Raw genomic sequence first — 22,953 nt, forward strand, 5'->3', positions numbered from 1 at the left:
AAGTAAAGCCGCATGAGTTGTTAGACTTAGCATTTATCATACATAGTTTCACACTGTGGGGTGCACCAGTTCTGTTTGTTAAGAAGAAGGATGGTTCTCTGAGGTTGTGTATTGATTACATAGAACTGAATAACTTAACAATCAAGAACAAGTATCCTATGCCAAGGATAAATACTATGTTTTATTTGTTGCAAGGTAAAAGGGTATTCTCAAAGATAGACCTTCGATCTAGTTATCTTCAGTTGAGGGTCAAGGAGGGAGATATATTGAAGACGGCTTTTCGAACCAGTTATGGTCATTATGAGTTCTTAGTCATGTCCTTTGTGTTGAGTAATGCCCCAGCTACTTTTATGGATTTGATGAATAGAGTGTTCAAGGATTATTTGGACCAGTTTGTGATCGCCTTTGTTGATGATATTCTGGTTTATTCTCAGTCAAAGTTAGAACATGAGCAACATCTGAGGTTGGTTCTACAGAGACTGAGGGAATGCAAATTGTTTGTAAAATTCAAGAAATGTGAGTTTTGGTTATCTCAGGTAACTTTCCTTGGGCACATTCTTAGTAAGGAGGGGATTAAGGTGGACCCAGCCAGGGTTGGGATGGTCATGGATTGGCCAAGGCCAAAGAATGCTTCGGAGGTTAGAATTTTCCTTGGATTGGAAGGTTATTATTGGTGTTTTGTGGAAGGATTCTTAAAGATTGCCACTTCATTGACTGAACTGACACGCAAGAATCGGAGATTTGTGTGGTTAGATAAGTGTGAGATCAACTTCCAGGAACTGAAGCAGAGGTTGATTACAGCTCCAGTTTTGAGTCTTCCAAGAGATCAGGAGAAGTTTGTGATATACTGCGATGCTTGACATCAGTGTTTGGGTTGTGTTCTGATGCAGTCAGGAAAGGTGATTGCTTATGCCTCATTTCAGTTGAAAGAATATGAACAGAGATACCCCACTCATGATTTGGAATTGGTAGAAGTGGTATTCACATTAAAGGTATGGAGGCATTACCTTTATGGAGAGAAGTGTGAGATTTATACTGACCACAAGAGCCTGAAGTACTTCTTCACACAGAAAGATCTGAACATGAGACAAAGGCATTGGCTGGAGTTAGTAAAAGATTATGACTATCAAATTTTGTATCATCCAGGAAAGGCTAACCTGGTAGTAGATGCTTTGAGCCTAAAGGGTCCGGGACATATTTTCAGTGCAAGGCTAATATCCAGAGAGTTAGCGAAGGATATGACCAGAGGTGGCATAGAGTTGCTAGTGGGTCAGTTGGCAAACATTATGATATAGTCTATGCTGTTGGAGAGAATAAAGGAAGGTCAGTTAGGTAATCCACAGCTGACTAAGATCAGAGAGGATGTTCTAGCTAGAGTATTCAAAGATTATACAATGTCAGATATGGGCTTGTTGAGATACAAAGGCCGGTTATGTGTTCTAATGGACAATGCTATGAGGTGGGAGATTCTGGATGAATCTCATACTACTCCTTACTCTTTGCATCCTGGCACTACGAAGATGTATCAGGATGTGAGATCGTTGTATTGGTTGCCTGGGATGAAGAGGGATGTAGTAGAGTATGTAGCTAAGTGCTTGACATGTCAACAGGTCAAGGGTGAGCATCAGAGACCAGTAGGGCTATTATAGCCTCTAGACATCCAAGAGTGGAAATGAAAGGACATCACAATGGATTTCATGGTAGGGTTATCGAGGACTGTGGGTCAACATGATTCAGTATGGGTTATCATGGATCGATACACCAAGTCAGCTCACATCTTACAAGTAAGTACTACCTATACAGTTGATCAATACGCAGATCCCTACGTGAGAGAATTTGTACACCTTCATGGGGTACCGAGGTTGATCCTGTCAGAGCGGAACCCCACTTTTACATCCAAGTTCTGGGGAAGTTTGTAGAAGGCCATGGGTACACAATTGAAGTTCAGTACTGCTTATCATCCTCCGATAGATGGACAATCTGAGAAGAAGATCCTGATATTAGAAGACATGTTGCAAGCATGCGTGCTAAAATTTGGTGGGTCATGGAGTAAGTATCTTCCTTTAATAGAGTTTTCCTACAACAATAGATATCAGTCGACCATTGGGGTGGCTCCTTATGAGATGTTATATGGTATGAAATGCAGATCTCCCATTCATTGGGATGGGACAAGAGAAAGGAGATACTTAGGTCCTGAGGAAATTGAGAGGGCCAATGAGACCATTGAGAATATTAGAGCTCGGATGCTTGCTTCTCAAAGAAAACAGAAAAGTTAGGCAGATCCCAAATGCAGGAGCGTGGAGTTCCAGGTGGGAGACTATGTCTTCCATAGAGTCTCGCCATGGAAAGGGGTGAGAAGATTTGGGAAGAAGGTCAAGCTAAGCCCTAGATTTGTAGGTCCATTTGATATCTTGGAGAGAATTGGTCAGATGGCCTATAGGTTGGCCTTACCACCGACACTGTCGGCATTGCATAACATATTTCATGTTTTAGCTCTTCAGAGGTATGTATCAGATGTGACTCATCTGTTGAGTTACGAAGATCTGAAGCTTTAGGCAGATCTCTCCTATGAGGAACAACAAATCCAGATACTATACAGAAAGGACAAGGTCCTAAGGAATAAAAATATACCTTTGGTTAAGGTATTATAGAGGAATAGCAAGGACAAGGAAGCGACCTAGGAGCTGGAGTCAGATATGAAGAGTCAATATCCCGAACTGTTCAGGTAAATTTGGAGGACGAAAATTTTCTAGAGTCATCTAGGGGAATGTAGAGTCAGTGCGTGCTTCATATGTGGGAGTGTCAGCCACCTGAGGAAAGATTGCCCATGAGCCAGGAAGGAAGAACCGAAGAAGAGTGACAGTCTCACTCTAGCCAGAGTGTTTACCTTTACCCAAACAGAGGCTGAGGCTAGTCCCTTGGTTGTGACGAGTTAGATTTCTAGTTCCAATTATTCATTTTCTGCATTTATTTATTGAGGAGCTACTCATTTGTTTGTATTTCCTAGGGTGATAGCGTAGACCTTGTCATTTGGGTGCTAGGGGATTGAGGACTTTGTTTCCAACTGGGAATTGGTAGTCTCTAGGAGATGGGTTAGAGCATTACCCGTATAGATAAATAGTAGGGAGTTGTCTGTGGACCTGATTATACTGGCTATGAATGACTTTGATATGATTCTGGGAATGGATTGGTTATCAAAGTATGGAGCAACAATAGACTGGAAGCGAAGAATGGTAACTTTTTAACTGGAAAGGGAGGAACCCTTTGTGTTTGTGGGGGACAGTGAGTGGACCACAAGTGCCTATGATCTCTACACTGAAGGCTAGAGACCTATTGCAAGAAGGTTGCAAGAGATTCCTAGCGAACATAGTGGATACCTCTAGGAACGTTTCAGTTGGACCGGATGAGACCATACTAGTATGTGAGTTTCCTGATGCATTCCCAACAGACCTGCCAAGGTTGCCACCACACCAAGAGATTGAGTTTGTTATAAAGTTGGCGCCAGGGGTGGAGCCAGTATCAAGGATACCCTATAGGATGGCTCCAGGAGAATTGAAGGAATTGAAGATTCAGTTGCAGGAGTTACTTGATCTAGGATTCATCAGACCCATCTTTTTTCCATTGGGTTCTGCATTGTTGTTTGTCAAGAAGAAGGATGGATCCTTAAGAATGTGCATTGACTACTGAGAGCTGAATATTAAGAATAAGTATCCAATGCCAAGGATCGACAACTTGTTTGATCCGCTACTGGGGAAGATAAGCATGCTTAATTGAACGATGGAAAGCATGTTGAATGCAAGTCGAATGGAAACATGCATGTTGAATGTAGGGTGCCGTGTCATGGCCATCTATGGTATTGTACTCACCCATTCAGTGAAGACCATGAACCCAGTGCCTGGTAAAGCACCTAGGTTGGCATAGGTCATTATGTGAATAGTCTGTTATCTGATTAAAATTATGCATTTACTGGATTGAATTTTCATATGCTATGTGTGGAGTTTTCTTGCTGGTCTTTGCTCACGTGTTCTCTTTGGTGCAGGTAAGGGAAAAGGAAAGGTCGACCAAGCATGAGTTGGAGGGCATGAAACTGCATGTACATGTTCGACCTACCTGGCCCCCATGGTCGGGGTTGTTTCGAGGGACATTGTAGACATTTGATTTTGCGCTTAGGTCAACTGTGCCTTATCTCTTTTATAACTTTAATGATGTCGAAACCTTTTCTACTTAATTTTCATTAACTGAGGTTTTATTCCAATTTCATCACACTTTTCAGTCTAGAACCTCGATTAGCGAGCTATTGGCACATTTTAAAATCACATGGTAACGACTCTTGGGTAGTTGGGCATTACAAATGTAGTCCCTGGATATTCTTTTCATCTTTAATGAAGTTTCTATGATTTCTTGAATCTATGATTATCTATTGTTCTTATGTTTAATGCTTGTAATTGACTGACCATCTTTTGCATGAGTTTTGGCTTCAATTCAACATCTGAAAAGTGAGAATTAGAATATCTATAGGAAATAGACATAGATTTCAATTTAGAACTAAAGTATCAAATTGGTTTGTGTAGCAACTAGGTTTCAGTTCTTAATGCGGTTTGTGTGTAGAATTTATCACAGACATGTAGAAAATTCAATGGTAAACTGAATATTTTATATCTTGAAAGAGAATAGAATTTTCAATAGTAAACGTGCTATAATCATAGTTAGAAGAATCATATTAATTGTATTACTATTTCACTAGAATTGAAGGTTGATGAAGTTAAAATGCTATAATATTTTCTTTGTTGAATTTTCATTAATTTAATTATGCTATTTTAGTTTATCGTTCGTAGTTAATTTTCACTCTATTTTCGTTAGTCAAATATAAATTAAAGTTTACTTTTGGTAATTAGTAGATCAATTATCTTTGGGAACGATGCTTTACTTCTATTATCATTACTTACTTGACTAGGTACACTTGCGTAGTAGAAATTTCACAACAGCCACATTCTCAATGCATTGTCAGATCGTCTTTATGATCTCTACACAAATACAACATTGGCTAAGGAGATATGGGAAGCTCTTGAGAAGAAATACAAAACTGAAGAAGAAGGTAAAAAAAAAATTCTCATCCCTCAATATATGGAATTTAAATTCTTTGATGCTAAACCCTTACTTCCCCAAATTCATGAGCATAAAATTATTGTGAATAAGTTGTCCACCATCAAGAAAACATTGTCGAAACCCTTCATTTTGGGAGGGATTATAGCCAAACTACCTCCATCTTGGAGAGGCTATAGGAAGAAGATTCTCTATAACAATGAAGAGATATGTTTGGAAGAAATCTTAAAATACCTAAGGATTTAAAGAGACAAGAGTATGGAAGAGTCCAATGTTGGGACATCCAAGTCTAATGCCATAGAGACACCCTCTCAATCCAAAGGGAAGAATCATAAGAAACCCCAATCAAAGAAAGATACTCATCTGGTTCCAAGAAAGAATGAAGGGTAACTCAAGGGTCTGAGAGGCCCTTGTTTTGTTTGTGGAAAATTGGTCACTTGGCTAGAGAATGTAAGTATCAAAAGTCATATAACAATGGATTTAAAGTTAACACAACTCAAGAGGAGTTGGTTGCCACTTTAAGTGAGGTGAATTTCATCCAAGGAAAGGTGCAATGGTGGTGGATGACCATTGTGCCACCATTCACGTAACCTATGATAGAAAGGTCTTGAAGACTTTTAAGGAGTCAAATGATGGGCATAAGATCCAAATGGGGAATGAGCAAAGGTCTAAGATGTTGAGCAAGAGGAATGTTGATCTTTACTTCACCTCCGAAAAGAAGGTTCTTTTGACCTATGTGTTGTATGTTCCGAATATGAGTAAGAATCTTGTGAGTGAGCATGTGTTGAGCAAACAGGGTATCAAAGCAGTGTTTGAGGGCGGTATGATAATTTTATCCAAGGGCAACTATTTTCTGGGAAAGGATTAAGTTTGCGATGGGATGATTAAATTGTGTAACAAGGACAATGGTTTTGATAATAATGCATGCTCATCTTCATCTTATGAGCTTGGTTTTGTTTCTATAATTTTGTGGCATAATAGACTTGCTCATATAGGATTTAGTACAATTAAAAGATTTATTAAATGTGGTTCTATTGTATGCAATGATGTTGAGCATGACAAATGTGAATTAGGTGTTAAATGTAAGATGGTAAAGAAGTTTTTCCTAATGTTGAAAGGAAAAATAATTTGTTAGACTTGATACATAGTGATTTGTGTGACTTGTATGGAATAATTACTAGAGGAGGACATAGTTATTTTATTACCTTTATTGATGATTGTTCTAGATTCACATATGTATATTTGCTTAAGAATAACGATGAGGCCTCTAGCATGTTTAAAATCTATAAAGCCAAAGTTTAAAATCAAGGAGTAAAAAGGGTAATTAAAGTGATTGGGGTGGTGAATACTTTTCCAATGAGTTTAATGTGTTTTGTGAGATGCATGGTATAATACATGAATGTACTCTCAAACAAAATGGTATAGTGGAAAGAAAGAATAGAACCTATGTCGAAATGATTAATGCTATCCTATTACATGCTAATTTGATTTTTGCTTTATGGGGTGAAGCCTTGCTTACCGCTTGTAATATTCTAAACATTTCTTTATAAGATATGGAAGGGAAAGAGGCCCAACCTAGGATATATCAAAGTGTGGGGAGTGCCTTGCTTAATTCAAGAGCACGGAGCCTAAAAGGACTAAGTTAGGTCCAAGGGTCATCAAATGTGTGTTTGTAGGCTATGCCTCAAATAGCAAGGCCTATAGGCTACTAGACTTGGAGTCTAATGTAATGATTTAATCAAGAGAAGTTGAGTTATTTGAGAGTTTTTTATACAGTGATAATAAGCCTCGAAGAACCAATCTTATTGGAAGGAACTCAAGAGGAGTTACCTTCAAGGGATGAAGAACAACCTATATTGGCTAGATGGAGCCAAAGGCTCAAAGTGATAGGATCACAAAGTGAAACCTCTAAAGTGGAGACTCTTTATCTAAAAGAGGGAAACCATAAGGGAGAAATAAAGAAGTATCATATGGTACTTCAAGTGGAGGATGATCCTAAGACTTTACAAAAGCCTGTGTCCTCAAGAGACTCTAACTTTTGGAAAGAAGTAATAAATATTGAGATGGATTCAATCATGTCAAACCACACTTGGGATATTGTTGATCTACTACAAGGATCAAAGCCAATAGGGTGTAAGTGGGTATTTCAAAAGAAGTACCATACTAATGGGCCCATTCAAGCCAATAAGGCAAGATTGGTGGCCAAAGGGTTTAGACAAAAGGAGGGCATAGATTATTTTGATACCTATGCACCAGTGGCAAGGGTAACATCTATAAGATTGTTGTTTTACTTATCATAAATACACAACATACATGATCATCAAATGGATCCCAAGACGACATTCCTAAATGGCAACCTCGATGAGGAGGTGTACATGGAACAACCAAAAAGGGTTTGTTCTAAACGAGAATGAACATAAGGTGTATAGGCATATCAAATCATTATATGAGACCATTGGTTTAGATGAGTTTAGATACAATAGTGCAGACAAGTGCTTATATTCTAAGACTTGTGATGACTATGTCATCTTTGTGTCTATATATTGATGATATGTTGATAGTGAGTAAAGACATGAAAGGCATAATAGAAACAAAGAGGTTTCTATCTTCTAACTTCAACATAAAGGTCCTTGGAGAGGTTGATATCATTTCAGGTATTAAAGTTAGAAGGATTGTTGATGGATATGCCTTAGGTCAAGCTCATTATATTGAGAAAATAATTGACAAGTTTGGTCATCTCAATATCCAAGAGGCAATCACACCCTTCAATTCAAGTCTAAAACTTGAAAAGAATGAAGGGAGAGTGGTAGCTCAACTAGAGTATACAAGTGCAATTGGGAGTTTGATGTATGTCGCTCATTGTACCAGAGTGGACATTGCATTTGCGGTTAGTAAACTTAGTATGTTTACTAGAAATCCAAGTATCTTACATTGGAAGGCAGTTGAAAGAGTGTTATGATACCTTAAAAGGACCAAAGAGTCATGCCTCAATTATTCTAAGTTTCCTAAGGTACTTGAGGGATATAACGATTCAAGTTGGATATCGGATGTATGAGATAATCTCTCCACAAATGTTTGGGTGTTCACCCTTGGTGGGGATACAGTTTCTTGGGGTTCTTAGAAACAAACATGTATATGTCACTCAACAATGGAATCCGAGTTTGTAGCTCTAGCGGCAACCGGCAAAGAGACTAAGTGGTTAAGGATCTCATGTTTGAGATACCAAGAACCACGATTGATGTATTGACGATTTCAATACATTGTGATAATCAATCTACTTTGATTAGAGCATACAACAAGATTTACAATGGGAAGTCTAGACATGTAAGTCTAAGACATGACTATGTGAGGGAATTTATGAATAAGAGTATCATATCAATTTCATATGTGAAATCATATGAGAACCTAGCAGAACCATTTACCAAACCTCTTGGGAGAGATTTTGTTAGTTCCACAAATAGAGGGATGGGACTAAAACTCCTTGACATATAGACTCCCCAATGGCGAAAACCCAACTCAAAACTTGTTTACATCAAGTGTAGAGTTCAATGGGTAAGAAGAAGTCATTCGACAAGGGAATAGTATCAACATTAACAATTTAAAGTCTCATCAAGGGGTGAGTTAAAGTTGGTTGCTACCAAAGTGAGGGTTAATCCTAAGGCTTTTAATGAAATTCAGTTAAGAGTAACAAGCATCTCCAAAGGCAGCAAAGATAATTTTACCTATGATAACCTAGAGGTGGGCTACCTCTCAAGAGAGTAAGAGTTTTCTCTCCAGTGTGTTCATGAATGGATCAAGCACGAGGCCATTAATAGTTTTGGGCATGAACATTAGGAAATACTTAAGTCATTAGATAGAAGTGTGTGAGACATTACCTATTTTTATCACTAGGAATGTTGGGTTCAATCTTTTAAGAATACCTTAGCATTTCAATTTAAGCATTGTAGTGTTTTCACTAAGGTAAAGTTAAAACCCAAAAAGTACTTTACTTTATGTGCTAATATCATTGACTAGAACAGAGAGGATATATTTAACCAAGTGGGAAATGTTGAGATTTCTTAAATACATAGTGGAACTGTTTAAGCATGAAGAGATGCTAAAACAATTTTACAGAAGTCAACAAGTGAAAGTTGACTTTGAGTATAGGCATTTTTAAATCAAAATTTTGGGCCCAAAATGTTTATTTGGAGTATATAACAGTATCCAAAAAATTTGGGAGCGTTTGGAGGTGTATTGAGACACCTCATGGACGCGTATTACAAAGGCATCGGCAATACGTTGCCTCTTAAAAGGCGACACATCGCCTGGGCTCCCAAAACCCTAGAGAGTGAAGTACTAGGAAATGTGTCACTTAGTATAGGGCAATGTATCAACTGGCAAGTGATGCTTCACCTGGTGCCATGCGATGCATTGCCTCGTTCGTTATGTAATGTCTGTACGATTACGTGTTTTAGCTCCAAAACTTAATTTTAAATGCTCTAATCTCATTCGTTGAGTCTAATGAGGATCCTATTATATTTAAGGCGTTCAAATGAGTTAATTGGTGACTTGATCACTCACCTCTTTCTCTCACTAAAGAAGAACTTTCTCTCTCTCTTTAGCTCCAAGATCTTCATCAAGAAAGATTGATTGGCATGGAGTCCCAAGGCATGTGAATCCCAATCTCATTCCACTTGTTGTAGCTTCAAGCATCTTCAAAGGGAAGGCTAGGAATAGAGATTTTTGGACAAAATATCTTCATTTGTGTCAAGCCTTGTAACTATTGTATCTCACATAAAATCATAGCATGCGATTTTATGTCCCTAGGGTTTATTATTTATGGAAGGTCTACTCCAAAATTTTATCCACTATGTTTATGTAATTTGTGTTTAAATATTCTATGCGATCGATTTACTTGTATGATTTTTTCATTCAGTTGTAATACAAACAAAGGTTTGTAAAGCCTAATCCAATTGTGAATGCAGAGAAAGCAGGAGTGAGTGATTCAAGTATGATAAATATTCCATTATCTAAAAAGTGGTCTCTGTAACGAACCAAAATTTCGAATAAGGCTTAAGGGCCTTGATTAGTGTGTCAGGAGGGCATAATTGGTTTATATGTGAATAAATGATTAATGCATGTTTATGAGTATTAAATATGCATTTTTCCCCTGTTTAGCTTTTAAGGCCATATATGTAATTTTGGCCCATTGAGGGCATAAATGTAATTATATGTGATAAATTGTTGAGACCACATTATTACGTGGATATATTCGCAGTATATGGCTTGAGACGGTCATAGTGAGCGGATTGGTTAAATAGTCACAACAGGGATTTATACCCGGCTCGAGGGAGCCTCGGAGTATTTTTGGGAATTTAGAAAATATATCGGGGATTATTAGACATTGGGTAAATAATTGGTAATTAATTGGATGACGAGATTATCTGATAATAGTGTGAACATTGGAGGAATTAGCGAGAATTGGGGAGAATGACGACTTTACCCTTATATGAATTAAGGAACTATGTTTTATATGGGAGGGCAAAATAGTATTTTCCTAAGTCTAAGGATATACTCAGAAAGGTATCTAGAACTAAATAGAAAAGAAAGAAAGAAAAAAAGAAGTCTCCAACTCTTTCTCTTTCTCGATTCCTCCTCTCTCTCTCTCTCAATTGTGTGCTCTAAAGCTAAGAAAAAAAAAGGATGTGAACTTGGGCATTTGACTTTCATTTTGGGGAGCTAAATTGAAGGTAAGGCTTGAGGAGGTGAAGCTAACCAACTAGGGAACTCAGCCGGGTAATTGGGCTACAATTTGAGGTAAAAGCTTTCGTCTTAATCTCTGATTATTGGTTGGTTGGTTTAGGTAAATTTTGGGTTCTTGTATATGAATTGTATGGTGAAATTGTTGGTGGTTTTGATAAAGTATCTGGGTCAGAACATGTGTTAATTCTTAGTATATAGGTGTTAATAGCTGCTGATTGGGGTGGTGATTGTAGTTTAATTGCTAAGGTTTTGATGGTTGGAAATATGTAATTTAATCTTGAATTTGTAGTTGGCTTGGTCTTGAATTGGGGAGATGTGTTTTGTTAATTCTAGGTTCAGAGGTCTTGAGGGATGGATTTTGGGAATTTTTTCTCGGGGAAATTCGAAGAGAAAACCCAGAATTTCTGAATGCTAGTGTTAGCGTTGTAGTGCTAGGTTGGGAGTGCTACAGTGCTAGGTTGCGATTTTGGGGGCTAGAGTCACTAACTCTAGCACTGTAGCACCCATTAGGTAGCGTTGTAGAGCTACTCAGCTTTCAAAACTTCATTTTTGGGTACTTTTTAGGGTTTTTGCTCAGGGGCTCGTGGGATGATTTCACCACCCCGTTTGGTCGAATTAGACGTCCTGAAAGCGCGAGATTGGTCCCGGGATTTTTCTTTGGACTATAAACTCATTAAAGTACCATTTAAGGATTGGGATTAAGTGTTCGCCAAGTTTTGGGACTGAGGATTGTGCTCGGGACCACTTTATTATCTCTGCTCGAAATTTAAGATAAGAAAAATGCACCCTTTTATGTGGCTGTGTTGGGAATAGGGTTCCTTATATTTGAATACAAATTTTGTATGATTATGATATGCCATGTGAGCATGAAATAAACAACCTAAGAGTGTCGAGACTGATATTTGTGCACAGGACGCAGCTCAGCCACTGAGAGTTGAGGTTAACTTAATAGTAATTGAGCTCGGCCTAAGCGAACTGGAGTCAGTGGGTTAAATTGAGGGTGCCGCCGAAGAGTGTTGACCCTAAGTATTGTATGATGATTGTGAGAAACTGTTGATTAGGAATGTGTTTACTATTGTTAATCTGATGCTAATGGCTTGTTGAATACCTGGATGATTGACTGATGATTCTTTGATTGTCGTCACTGATTTGTTGTGCCTGTTATGGCCTGCTAAATATCTTGTTAATGTCTTATAAATTATTTGATTCTCGTTATTGAATATTTATGATGTGATGGTTTTCTTGCTAGGGCTCAGCTCACGGGTGCTACGTGGTGCAGGTAATGGCAAGGGTAAGATGGTTCAACCATTAGTTCGAGAGCTATAGGGGCAAGGTGTACATTGTCAGGTGCTCGTCAGCCACGGTCGAGAGATTGTACAAGGATGAAATCCTAAAATGTATATTTTTCCATTAGAATGGCCTTGATTGTGTATAACTTTTGCAAATTTTGTAAATCTGTTATTTATACCTCGTTTTTGGGATCCCATGTACTAAATATTTGTTTTAATGAAAATTATCTAGGTATGACCAAAATCTTTTAAACCTAACTTTTTATGAATTTAGGATCAAATTTTTATTTAAAAGACTTGATTAGCAAGTCCTGCACTATTTTTAAACACACAGTGTAAGGGTCTTGGTTATCCCGGGCATTACCACTTGGTATTAGAGCAATCTAGGATTAAGGGTTCCTAGGCTGTACACTTACCGCTAAAGATAAGCTCGACTTGGGATTTTGTAATTGAATACATGAGATTATATGCTAAATGCTTGAATGAAATATTAATGCATTAATTTGTATGATTAATATGGAGCATAAGATTCTGATAGGGCCTGGCCCTTGACTGATGTGTGATGATATTGAGGTGTGTTGATTAGCATTGTTATCGCATGTGGATGAATATTTGGATAACGATTTGTATATTGATTGCATGTGGTTAATTGTTTAAATTTAACTTATATGATGTATCTGCTTGTTGGTATTTGGAAAGCATGATGAATATGATTGTATTTAGTAGCAATGAAATTTGATAACTAATGCATAGTTTGGTGGGTTGGTCAATCCGCTTTGGAAGTTGATACAAGTGGATGTAGCCAGAAATGATGATGCATTTAAGGATTACACTCTAGGATGGCCCAGAGCATTATGGTCGCTCCAGTGCATGAGATTTTCAACTGTGCTTGGGCAGCATGGTGGGCCATGTTATTTAAGATATAAGAAATGAGGTATGGAGCGTGAATGCCATAGGGAAAGAAATGCAGATGACGGTATTCCCATTTGTGGGATTTAGTAAGGGCAGATGCTCAGTAATCTGAAAAGAAGAAGCCCTGACAGTTTTATGGCTCCTAGTTTTGACAGGAAGATGTCTGGTTTACTGGATAGCCGTCAAGACAGTGATGAGGCCTAGTGAAGTTATTTAGTATGTACCAGAAGCAGGAGACGCCATCTCAAAAGATGCCAGGTAAGGACATGTTATCCACATGGAATGGTTTAGTATGTTATGGAGAATTAGGGATTGCCCATGATTAGAGAATGGAAGACTGAAATGCCTTGTTACATTCGAAGCCCGAAGCTAGTTTCTCGGAGGTGACCAGTTGACTTGATAGTCCTCGTTCTTGGTTATATAACGAGTTGAAAGAGTTCTGTGTTGCGTATCTCCCAGGAGAGATCAGATATGAAGTATATGTCTTAAGGTTATTGTACGAGGGGTTTGTGATATTAGTGCATGTTGGGAAAGAATTAGAAATTTCTAAAAGAAGAATTGGAATACAAGTAGAAAAGGGATTCGTAATGGAAGTGATTAAGCTCGTCATATGAGAGCGTTGATATGGGACTGAGTGAGAGCTAATCTATTAGATAAGGGAAAATAATGGATTGTAGGGGACATCACTTGAAGTATATTAGTTGGACTGAATGGAAACTAAGTTGGTCGGTAGGGATTTAGATGGGTATGTAAGAAGTGGTTGGGTACGCTTCACGTTTTGGCTATGGATAGATTCGGTATCAGGCGCATTATGAAGAATGATATTAGTTTGGCAGAAAGAATTACTAGTTCAGTTGAAGAAGTATTTGACTTAGGGATTGATTAGATGGAGCATCGTATCGTGAGATTCGTTGACATCGCCTGTTAAGGATGAAGAGTTTAAATGCCCGGTTACAAGACAGAACAATGTCTTTAGGAATTGATCTTCGATCTAGTTATTACTAGCTGAGGATCAAAGAAAGAGACATTTCATGAATTATTACTTGTACCAAGTGGGGTGTGATAGATTATCAGTAAATGTTCTTAACTAATTTATGCTTCAACATCACAGGTAAGTTCGACAAGCAAATTGTACAGGAACGATTTGAAAGAGTCACATCTAGGTTCGTTAAGGATATGTAGAACTACTTCCCCAGTTACAAGCAGAATGTGGATGACTACTACACTGATGATACTAAGACTGGAGAAGCAGGGTCACGGGTAAGGCTCCAGAAGGTGTTAGCTTAATTTTCTCTAATGGTATTTAGGGTCATGCTACAGGAAGAGAAAGGATCAAGTATGAAAAGATTCAATCAAAAGCCACAAAGAAATTATTGAAGAATATCTGAGGGATAAGAAGCACAATGAGACCGGTGGACATGCCATCTACTTCTTGAAGTATCTTTGAAGACAGCAACACCAGAGATGGGGATGGCAGAGGAACTTAAAGTTAGACTGAATGGATAATTTTGTACCACATTTTCAAAAGACAGAATAAGGATTGGATAAGACCCTGTGGTATAGGAATCTGTGTGTAATGGATGGATAGAAAACAGTAGTGTAAAGGACTTTGTCTTTGTTTAAAACATGAAACTGTAAGCGGTGCATCAAAGGCTGAGATGTGCTTGGATATAGCCCGAAGGGATGATGGCTTGTGCCTCGTGGTAGGTGAAAGAATGGGAACATGGTCGATACAAATGGAACATTAAGTTAACGGTGAATGCATAGCGTAAGGGATTTGAGCGCTTGGTCATTTGTAGAGGAATAACCCTAAGACCAGGATCCGGTGAGACTTATTGGGTGATTCATGTTAGAAACCCTTGACTGTACAAGGGGAAAATAAATTTGGAAGTTGATCTCTTACTTGGGAAGGTTTGTGCCGGTTGGATAGGATGCCACGGATTACAGCAAGGTCAGAAAAGGTAATGATTGAAATTGATATAGCACCTGTGATTGGTTGTGGACGGATATATATATTTCTATGGATAATGAAATTCAGAAAGAGGAATCCTTGTTAGGAATCCTACCATCGTAGTATGAATTTAGAGATGAAGATCGGATGAGTAATCCGATGGAATCTGGTGTTGAGATGGATATCCTAAATGAACATTGTACTACCTCCTTAAGCATATTGTAACTAGGAAGTTTAAATGGATAGTAAGATCTGATATTCGTATATTGGAAGCTAAAATGTTATAGGGTTAGATCCTTAGAGTGGACCACATTAGACTACAAGATGATTGAACATGGAAGGTTGCTGTTGCGGATTTTCCTAAGTGTGTGCAAGTGTACACAATCGTTGAACAAGTAATATAATGAAAGTAATTTTTATCGTCTCCTCAAGGATTGCTAAACAAATATTGTAAAAGTCATCATCAAACAATTTAGGGTGCAATTAACTATCCCTTTTTTTTTATGACTAATCAATTAAACTAAAGGACAAAAAGAATTAAATAATTAATTTAAGCGGTTAACAATAAAGCTGGAAAATGAAAAATTGCTATTACTATGATGATAAAAGTTAGGCATATCAAATCCCCCTAATTTGTAGTTTTGCCCCTGATGTTGCAACAAAGTTCATAGCAAAGTTCTCTTGTAACTAGGATTTCCAATTTAATGCACATGCCATTTTTCCAAATGCTCATGTTAAAATTCCATCAATTAGATTCGCATATTCCTATGCTAAATTTAATTTCAAGAACATAATTCCTAACATCAATCCTTCAAGTTTGCAAGGTGAATAAAATATTCCTAAGTTATTCACTAATCAATACAAAAGTACCAACATGCATCAATCAAGCATTTCCACTAATTTTTACCCTTCCGGAATTAAAACTTGCTTGTCTCTCACATAAGTTGATCATTCTCAAGCAAGAGATTTGCACAATAAAAATAGCTTAACTGAACAAGAGAAAATTTTCATAAAATAGTCAACACTTTGGGGGCAATTGCAAATTAGGGTTCATCAATACCCCTAACACAAATAACTTAAGTCATAGTAAAAATACCCAAATCACCACAATAAATATTCAGCATTATCTCAAGAGTTCAAGGAAAGACGAAAAAGAAAATAAATTATATGAAAGTAGAGTTTAGAAAAACAAGCCAAATTGATAGAGATATTCTCTTCTTGTCTTCTAACTCTTAATCCTCTTCTTCTTCTAGCTTCCTTCTCTTGCCTCTTCTCTTCTTGATGATTCAGCTCAAAGAAATTCAGAGAAAACCCCTTCAATGGAGCTTGGGCGGCTGGTACACTCCTTCTCTCTCTATTCTTTTGGGTGAAGAAGATAACCCATTTTTTTTTGGGCTCACAAAGGGTATAAACCCTTTCCTTCTCTCTCTACACGTGGGGGACAAAATTCTGTTCCTTTTCAGAAGTTGCAGCTCCTTTCCACCTCATCTAAGTACATGCCAAGTGTACAGATTTTATGCTGCTGACTGTCCATACTTTGCTGCAGCAAAGTTAACTGATGTTGCAACAACAGCCAGAATTTCAGCTCTAATATGATTTCCTTCCACATGCTTCACTAAGCTTTCCAAGCACCCTCTTGCTATGCCTTCAAAATAAATACCACATTTTTAGAACATAATTCCATTATTTTCCACAAGAGTTATCATTAATTAAAACAAATTACACAAACAAAGTTAAAAGACAAAGTGACTAAAACCACACAATAACAGCACAAACACTCAATTTCACCTAACTTTTTAAGTCCAAAAGCTCAATTAATAACTCTAAAATATAGAGTTATCACTACAAGAAAAAACAGTATTCATAACACTTAAAAAGTGCTATCTGGGACTATTGATAGCACTTCTGAAAATGCTAACGTAGCCCATGTTATTAAAAGTCCAGTCTTTTCTATAACATTTTTTTAATGTTATGTTCGGTGTTATCTTAAACTATTCAATAACACATTTTTAGATGCTATAATATTCAAATAATAACATTTAGATAGAGTTTTGATTATAAATTTGAAATTTAATCTTGTATTTTTTTCATAACACTTTTCAACTGTTACATTTGATTATTTTAATAACATTTTTAGTTTGTTATATTATATAAACCATAACGATTTTTTACGCTTATAATATGCTTTTAAATCATAACATATAGTAATAAAATTTTAAATTTTATTTTGATAAGTATACTTATATGGTTTTTTTTTAATTAAAAGATTTTCATTATTGTATTTTGATAAAAAAAATTCAAAATTAATCATAAAATGTAATTCTCAATAGATTGATAAACCATAAGTATTACATTAAACAATAACTAATTCAAACCATAAATGTGTCTACTTCATGAGATCTTAGTTCTAACTTAAGTTTGAAAGCATAACATAATAAAGTTTTATAATCTTGAACAATTTTTACTTCAAAAATGAAAAATAGAAACAAAACTTTATAGTAATTTTCCTAAACAAGAAAAGTTTTTGGTCATTGAAGATGAGAGAAATACAACATCCATAAAGTTGACCATTACAAAAACAACAATAACAACAACATGATACCAGCCTGCCATCATTTAATTTGGAAAGGCTGAATATACATGCCATTCTCAACATAGAACAAACACTTGTGCAACATTTTCTCAGTAAATTCCGGGGATGACCCTGTACCGAACCTTCTCGCAGTACGATTTCCAGTATTTTCCATACCTACAATAACAATCACATGTCAAGATTTTATGCATTTATCTGTATGAAAACGCGCAAATCATTATTCATTTCGTCTACTTATTTATTTTTCTCTACACTGGCATCGGTTTGTAAATTGTCTACACCTATTGGACCAGAAACCACTAACATGATCAGAGTTTGTCTCTCCCATACAAGCAAATAAACTAGTAGCACTCGTAATGTAAGTTACGTGCTTAAAAAGAGCTGGAACAGTCCAGAAAAATGCAGCTAATATTTCTGGGACATAGTGGTTATGAATGAAAGCTAATATTGCACAAGTGGCAGTTATATTTACATGGATCAGCTAAAATTACTTACTTGGATCAGCTAATATTTCTTCTTGGTTATGAACCCCCCGCATTCATAACCAATAAGAAAAAAAAATCCAGTTAGTTCAGATTTACATGGCAGAGCCTGAAAACGTACCATCCCGAAGTTAAAAGAATGCTGCTTTTTGTTTCCCCAGTTGTGGTAGTGTAAGTGGCAGTTATCTGTGAAACAGAAAGGGAAGAATTATGCAGGATTTAGCAGCAGATATACAGAAAATTGTATGTATAATGAGAACCAAATAACAAGTTTCAGAGAACCATATACCTTTGATGGAGCTTTACCCCAAACCAAAGCTTTGCCATTTGTTCTGCGAAACTCTTGCCTTTGCCTATCACAGTCGTAGTTGATGTATATGCAAAGAATGCCTGCTACTAGGATGTAGAGTGCCAACTGTGACAAAGCAAAGTAGACAACTAAAATTAAGAATTAATTTAACAGGGACAATGGGGAAATAGGACAGAAAAGAAAGTATGGTTGGTTGCAAAAAAAATCAAGTCTACGCTTATCTCATGGGCTTGGCAGCTTACAAACAAAGTTACAAGCATTCAACTTTTGCATTTGGCTGGTAGAATAGATTTGCAGCTTCTAACTCAAATCTAGAATCAAATTGCAAATATACAGCTTTTACAAGCTAATAATAATATTACTGGTGTATACCAAGGGGAGTTAGCTCAAATCGGAAGACATGTGGTTTGCTTCCATAAGATCTAAAGTTTGAATCCCACCAAGGTATCTACATAGCCATTGCTATAGTTTCCTACTCTCTAGTAATGCAGAAAAGTGTTCACATTTTGAAAAGGTTGAAAAACATTTTGGAACTGTTCCTGAACGAAAGCAGTAATATTACATTTTATTGACCAAATAAACTTAGAATAGAAAACTTTATACCTGAGTTCCAAGGTGTACGAGATGATTGACCAGGTACATGCCAGGAGAAGTATATATAGAAGGCACCCATACAAGGCATCCCCAGCAAATATAGACGTTCAATACTAGTAAAAAGAAAAAAGATAGACGTTAAATACTAGCAAAAGAGCTAAAGAGTGTGTCCACAAAGCAATCTATTGTAGAAGTGTAAAGCAGGAAGGTCGGGTCTGATTTAGAGGTAAGAAATAACCACCAGGCCAGCTGCACGGGCACACAGTAAAGTAAGATTAAGTGTTCTTTTTGTTCAAATGAATTATACAGAGAAACAATCCTTGAACAAGAGGGAAAATGATTGGCCGCTGGAAATGGATTGTAGAGATTTTGTGGCAAAGCAACTCAGATTCGTTAATAAAACTTTAACAGTCTAAGTTCACACAATCAAATGGCTACACTGCTGCCACATATTTCAAATTGTAAGCGAGCCAAGTTTCAAACCTAAAATGCAATTCATATTGCAACTGGCACATCAACCAACACCATGGACATAAACAAAGTGATGCTGAATTACTGACATAATTAGGCATAATTCACAACTATCCCATAGACGCTACCTGCTTTATGCAATAGGTTACAGCTAGAACTGCCCAAGACATCATTCCAAATCTGCAATTTGTAAAAACTTTAATGTCGAAGTTTTTACCAATGCGAGGATAGAGTTCCATACCCTGCAAAAAGACAATCGAAATTCGAAAGGATATTCAAATGTTATGGTTTGGGAAAATTTCAATAATGACCGCATACACTTAGTAACCCAGCAGAGTTTAAGCTGCTACAAAGCACATACTCTATAGCAAAATTGAAATAGTAAAAATGACAACAACAAAAAACTAACAGAAACAAGTAACAACCGCCACCACCAAAAATCCACTCAAAGTCCTTTTGACAGTTGACAAGTGGTGCCAAGACTTGTGCTAATTTTATTATTATGATTATTTAAATTAAAAAACTAGATAAATAAAAAAGAAGAAGAAATCAAGCAGAGAACTATTGTGATTTCTAATAGTATTTACATGTGATAGCACAAAGCCCTTGAAAAAGACTTAAGAACAACTGATAGGTGAATTATCCTTACAAAGAATGTCACACTCCAAAAACCTAGTCGAAGATCCTAAATTTACATGTACCTTCACAACCTTATCTCATTACAGTTTTTTTCTAATTTACCACATCCCAAATTTAATAAACAAGAAAAGCAGAAATCCCAGAAGAATCACACTTACCCAATAGAAATCAATTATGATGTTCCCAGACGAGCCAGAATCAGTGGAAGACGGTGCCACATGGCCCTTAAAACAGAAAGAAAGAGTCTCAAAAATGTATCTCTAAGTTCATATTTGTGAAAGGGGAACAACAATTGTATTACATAACAATTCAAAATCCTTACTTTTATGTATAATAAAATGCAAAAAACCAAGGTTCTGAAAATAAGGGCAGAATATATTTCTCCCAAATGATCATAAACAGTTGAAGGATTTAATATGCCAAACCTGAAGACAGCCAAAAAAAAGTACCAAGATATAATATAGCACATTGCTTATATCAATCCCAAACTGAACAATATAAGCATCTAACTTTCAAAACAGTAATTAACCGGCAACACTGTCCTTTAACTTAAAACAAAGAAATATTTCACTTGGAACATTATGAAATTTCAGAATATCTCATCAGCTAATAAATTCCAACATTTCACAAAGAATTTGTAAATAAGAGTAAAACAGACAAATTAATTAATAACATTGTAATGAATAATGATGCACATTAATCATAGTGAATTAGTGATCACTACAATAATTCAGAAGGTGAAGTCTGAAAAACAAAATAAGATGAATAAAACCTAAGACATCGGTTTTAAATGAAAAAGATGCTACACAACTGAGTAATACTATAATAACTTCAGGCTCTAAAAGGAATGATCTAACAGAGTTAGTAAAGCAGAACAATACAATTTTCATTTACCAAACAATGTTTATGAATTTCTCATAATTAACTCTAGAGAAAAAGAAACTACTTAAATTATAAATGACTTGCAAGATGAGATGAGATGAGATGAAAAGAGACATACTGGCTCATGCAGCACATTAGCAGTTTCAGTCCTGGAAGTCCATTCCTCCAAATCAAGCTCTCTAGCTATGCTGCAAGTTATTCAACATATTTTTGTTTGAGGTAGATTCTAACTACTATAAAATGAACCAAAAATATGATGGCTGAGATCCCTGTGGTCAGAAAGGAGCCCATATTGGACTCAAATTGAAGTCTATGGTTTCAAATTTTGCATATTAAAGCTAAAGTACCAAGAGAAAGTTAAGCCCTTTAGTTCAAATTTTGTATACTCTTTAACTGTACAAGAATATTGTAAGCCAATCAAATCTGAAGTGCCAACTAAAATTCTCCAAAATTTCCCATATCAGATTATCAAATCAATTTCAAAAAACAAATCAAAATATATATTCCTAATTAACAAGCAACAAAACCAGAAAAAAAAAGCTTCGAACAACTAAGAAAATCAAGAACACCGGATTTACAAATGAAAGAAAACTTATGGGAACAAAGGTGTTACCTCTCAATAAGTTTAACTATCACAACTTAGTTTCTTAGTAGTCATTGCCAATGAATCTCGTTCTTATGAGTTGCAGAAAAAGAACAAGTGGTGAGAGAAATCATGGGTACTTATGTAAGCTACTAAGTTGAAATATCTACACTAGCAGCAATTTATTGTTTCAACAATTTACTAGTTGAAACAATACATAAAAAAAATAAAATAGATAACAAACACACAAGCTTTAGTGCTAAATCAACATGCCATTGTAAAGATGGAAAAATAAACATTACTGTACTTCTTCCTAGAAACTGAACAAAGAGAAAATCTTTGATAAAAAGCAAGAGGACACCTGAAGTGTGCACGCATCAACTCGTTGTTGCCAAGTATATTTAGAAAACACAGGAGAACCATACCTTCAACAAATCTAGATAAGCGAATTCATAAACCAGCAAGTCCACAAATATACCAAACCATAAGATTTTTAAAACAAGTACTGCTATAAATTTCAGCAATAAAATCTCACCTTATTACTCGAGTTTCACTTTTTTATTTTCTTGAAGGACTGCTATGTCAGAACCAGATCAAGACATGAGAAATCAAGAAGAATAGTATAAAAACTAGAGCAGGAATTATATAAAATAAATAAACTCTAATTTAGATTAAAATGGCATTATTAATGTATCAATGATAATTCCTACAATAGCTTTCAGCTTCTGTATAGAACAGAAAAGAAAATTGTAAATAGCAAGAGTATATAAATAGGTTGACACCTTATTCAAACAAAAGAAAAACACGGATAAAATACATATTTGTTATTCAAAACCAAATAATAAAACAAACCATGACTAATTTAACATATGAAAGATCTGTCTAACACTTTGATTTCACCATATATGGAATCATAAGAGAGCATTACTTTACTTAGGCACTCTTCATCATAAGTTTTTTACATCTTTTAATTACGAACTTTAAAATTTATCATCTAACATTAAAAATACCAAAAATAATTAAGATATCATTATATTCTAACAAATACTTAATTCCAGCACCTGTTATCCATGTCAAAAACAGAACTAAATATTAAGGAAATGCACCTAAAGAGAGCAAAAAATCAAAGATATATAAAATCTTGAAAAATAAATAAATAAACTATACCTTCAACAAACATGTGTTGTAAATCAAACCACCTCGGCAGTATATCCCGAACTTCAACTATTTCCTTGCCAATCGATGGGAGAGCCTGCAATAAAGTCCAAAATATACTGTAAAAAATGTGCACTAATATACAAAAAATGTGCAAACATATTTTATCCTAATCTTCCAACACTAATTAACTATAACCACCAACAGAAACTAGAGTTGGATACAAGAGCAGAATTTCAACTTCATA

The 22,953-nt window shown here is 36.1% G+C and overlaps 1 protein-coding gene and 1 long non-coding RNA gene across 2 annotated transcripts; both read right to left on the minus strand.

Moving 5' to 3' along the window:
- Positions 1 to 17,499: 17,499 nt before the first annotated feature.
- LOC133784215 (7-dehydrocholesterol reductase-like) lies at positions 17,500 to 19,062 on the minus strand. The gene is made up of 4 exons (XM_062223659.1): positions 18,986 to 19,062; positions 18,362 to 18,487; positions 18,194 to 18,258; positions 17,500 to 17,746 (listed from the first exon to the last, which is right to left on the minus strand). Exons 1-4 carry the CDS (start codon positions 19,022 to 19,024, stop codon positions 17,680 to 17,682), a joined length of 297 nt encoding a protein of 98 aa, XP_062079643.1. The 5' UTR covers positions 19,025 to 19,062; the 3' UTR covers positions 17,500 to 17,679.
- Positions 19,063 to 19,454: 392 nt separating this feature from the next.
- LOC133784216 (uncharacterized) lies at positions 19,455 to 20,439 on the minus strand. The gene is made up of 3 exons (XR_009871206.1): positions 20,409 to 20,439; positions 20,245 to 20,310; positions 19,455 to 19,689 (listed from the first exon to the last, which is right to left on the minus strand). It is a non-coding gene; the product is annotated as an uncharacterized LOC133784216 (long non-coding RNA).
- Between the last annotated feature and the right edge of the window lie 2,514 nt (positions 20,440 to 22,953).

Source organism: Humulus lupulus, chromosome 6 (assembly GCF_963169125.1).
Source record: "Humulus lupulus chromosome 6, drHumLupu1.1, whole genome shotgun sequence".
Lineage (NCBI taxonomy): Eukaryota > Viridiplantae > Streptophyta > Magnoliopsida > Rosales > Cannabaceae > Humulus > Humulus lupulus.

What these genes read in the sequence shown, in the direction of transcription:
- LOC133784215 (XM_062223659.1), bottom strand. Translation starts at nt 19,024, where the DNA reads ATGTACCTGGTCAATCATCTCGTACACCTTGGAACTCAG. An exon ending in GGGGTAAAGCTCCATCAAAG is followed by an intron (nt 18,259 to 18,361) that starts GTATATGGTTCT and finishes TCTGTTTCACAG; the next exon opens with ATAACTGCCACTTACACTAC. An exon ending in ATTCTTTTAACTTCGGGATG is followed by an intron (nt 17,747 to 18,193) that starts GTACGTTTTCAG and finishes TTGTTATTGTAG; the next exon opens with GTATGGAAAATACTGGAAAT.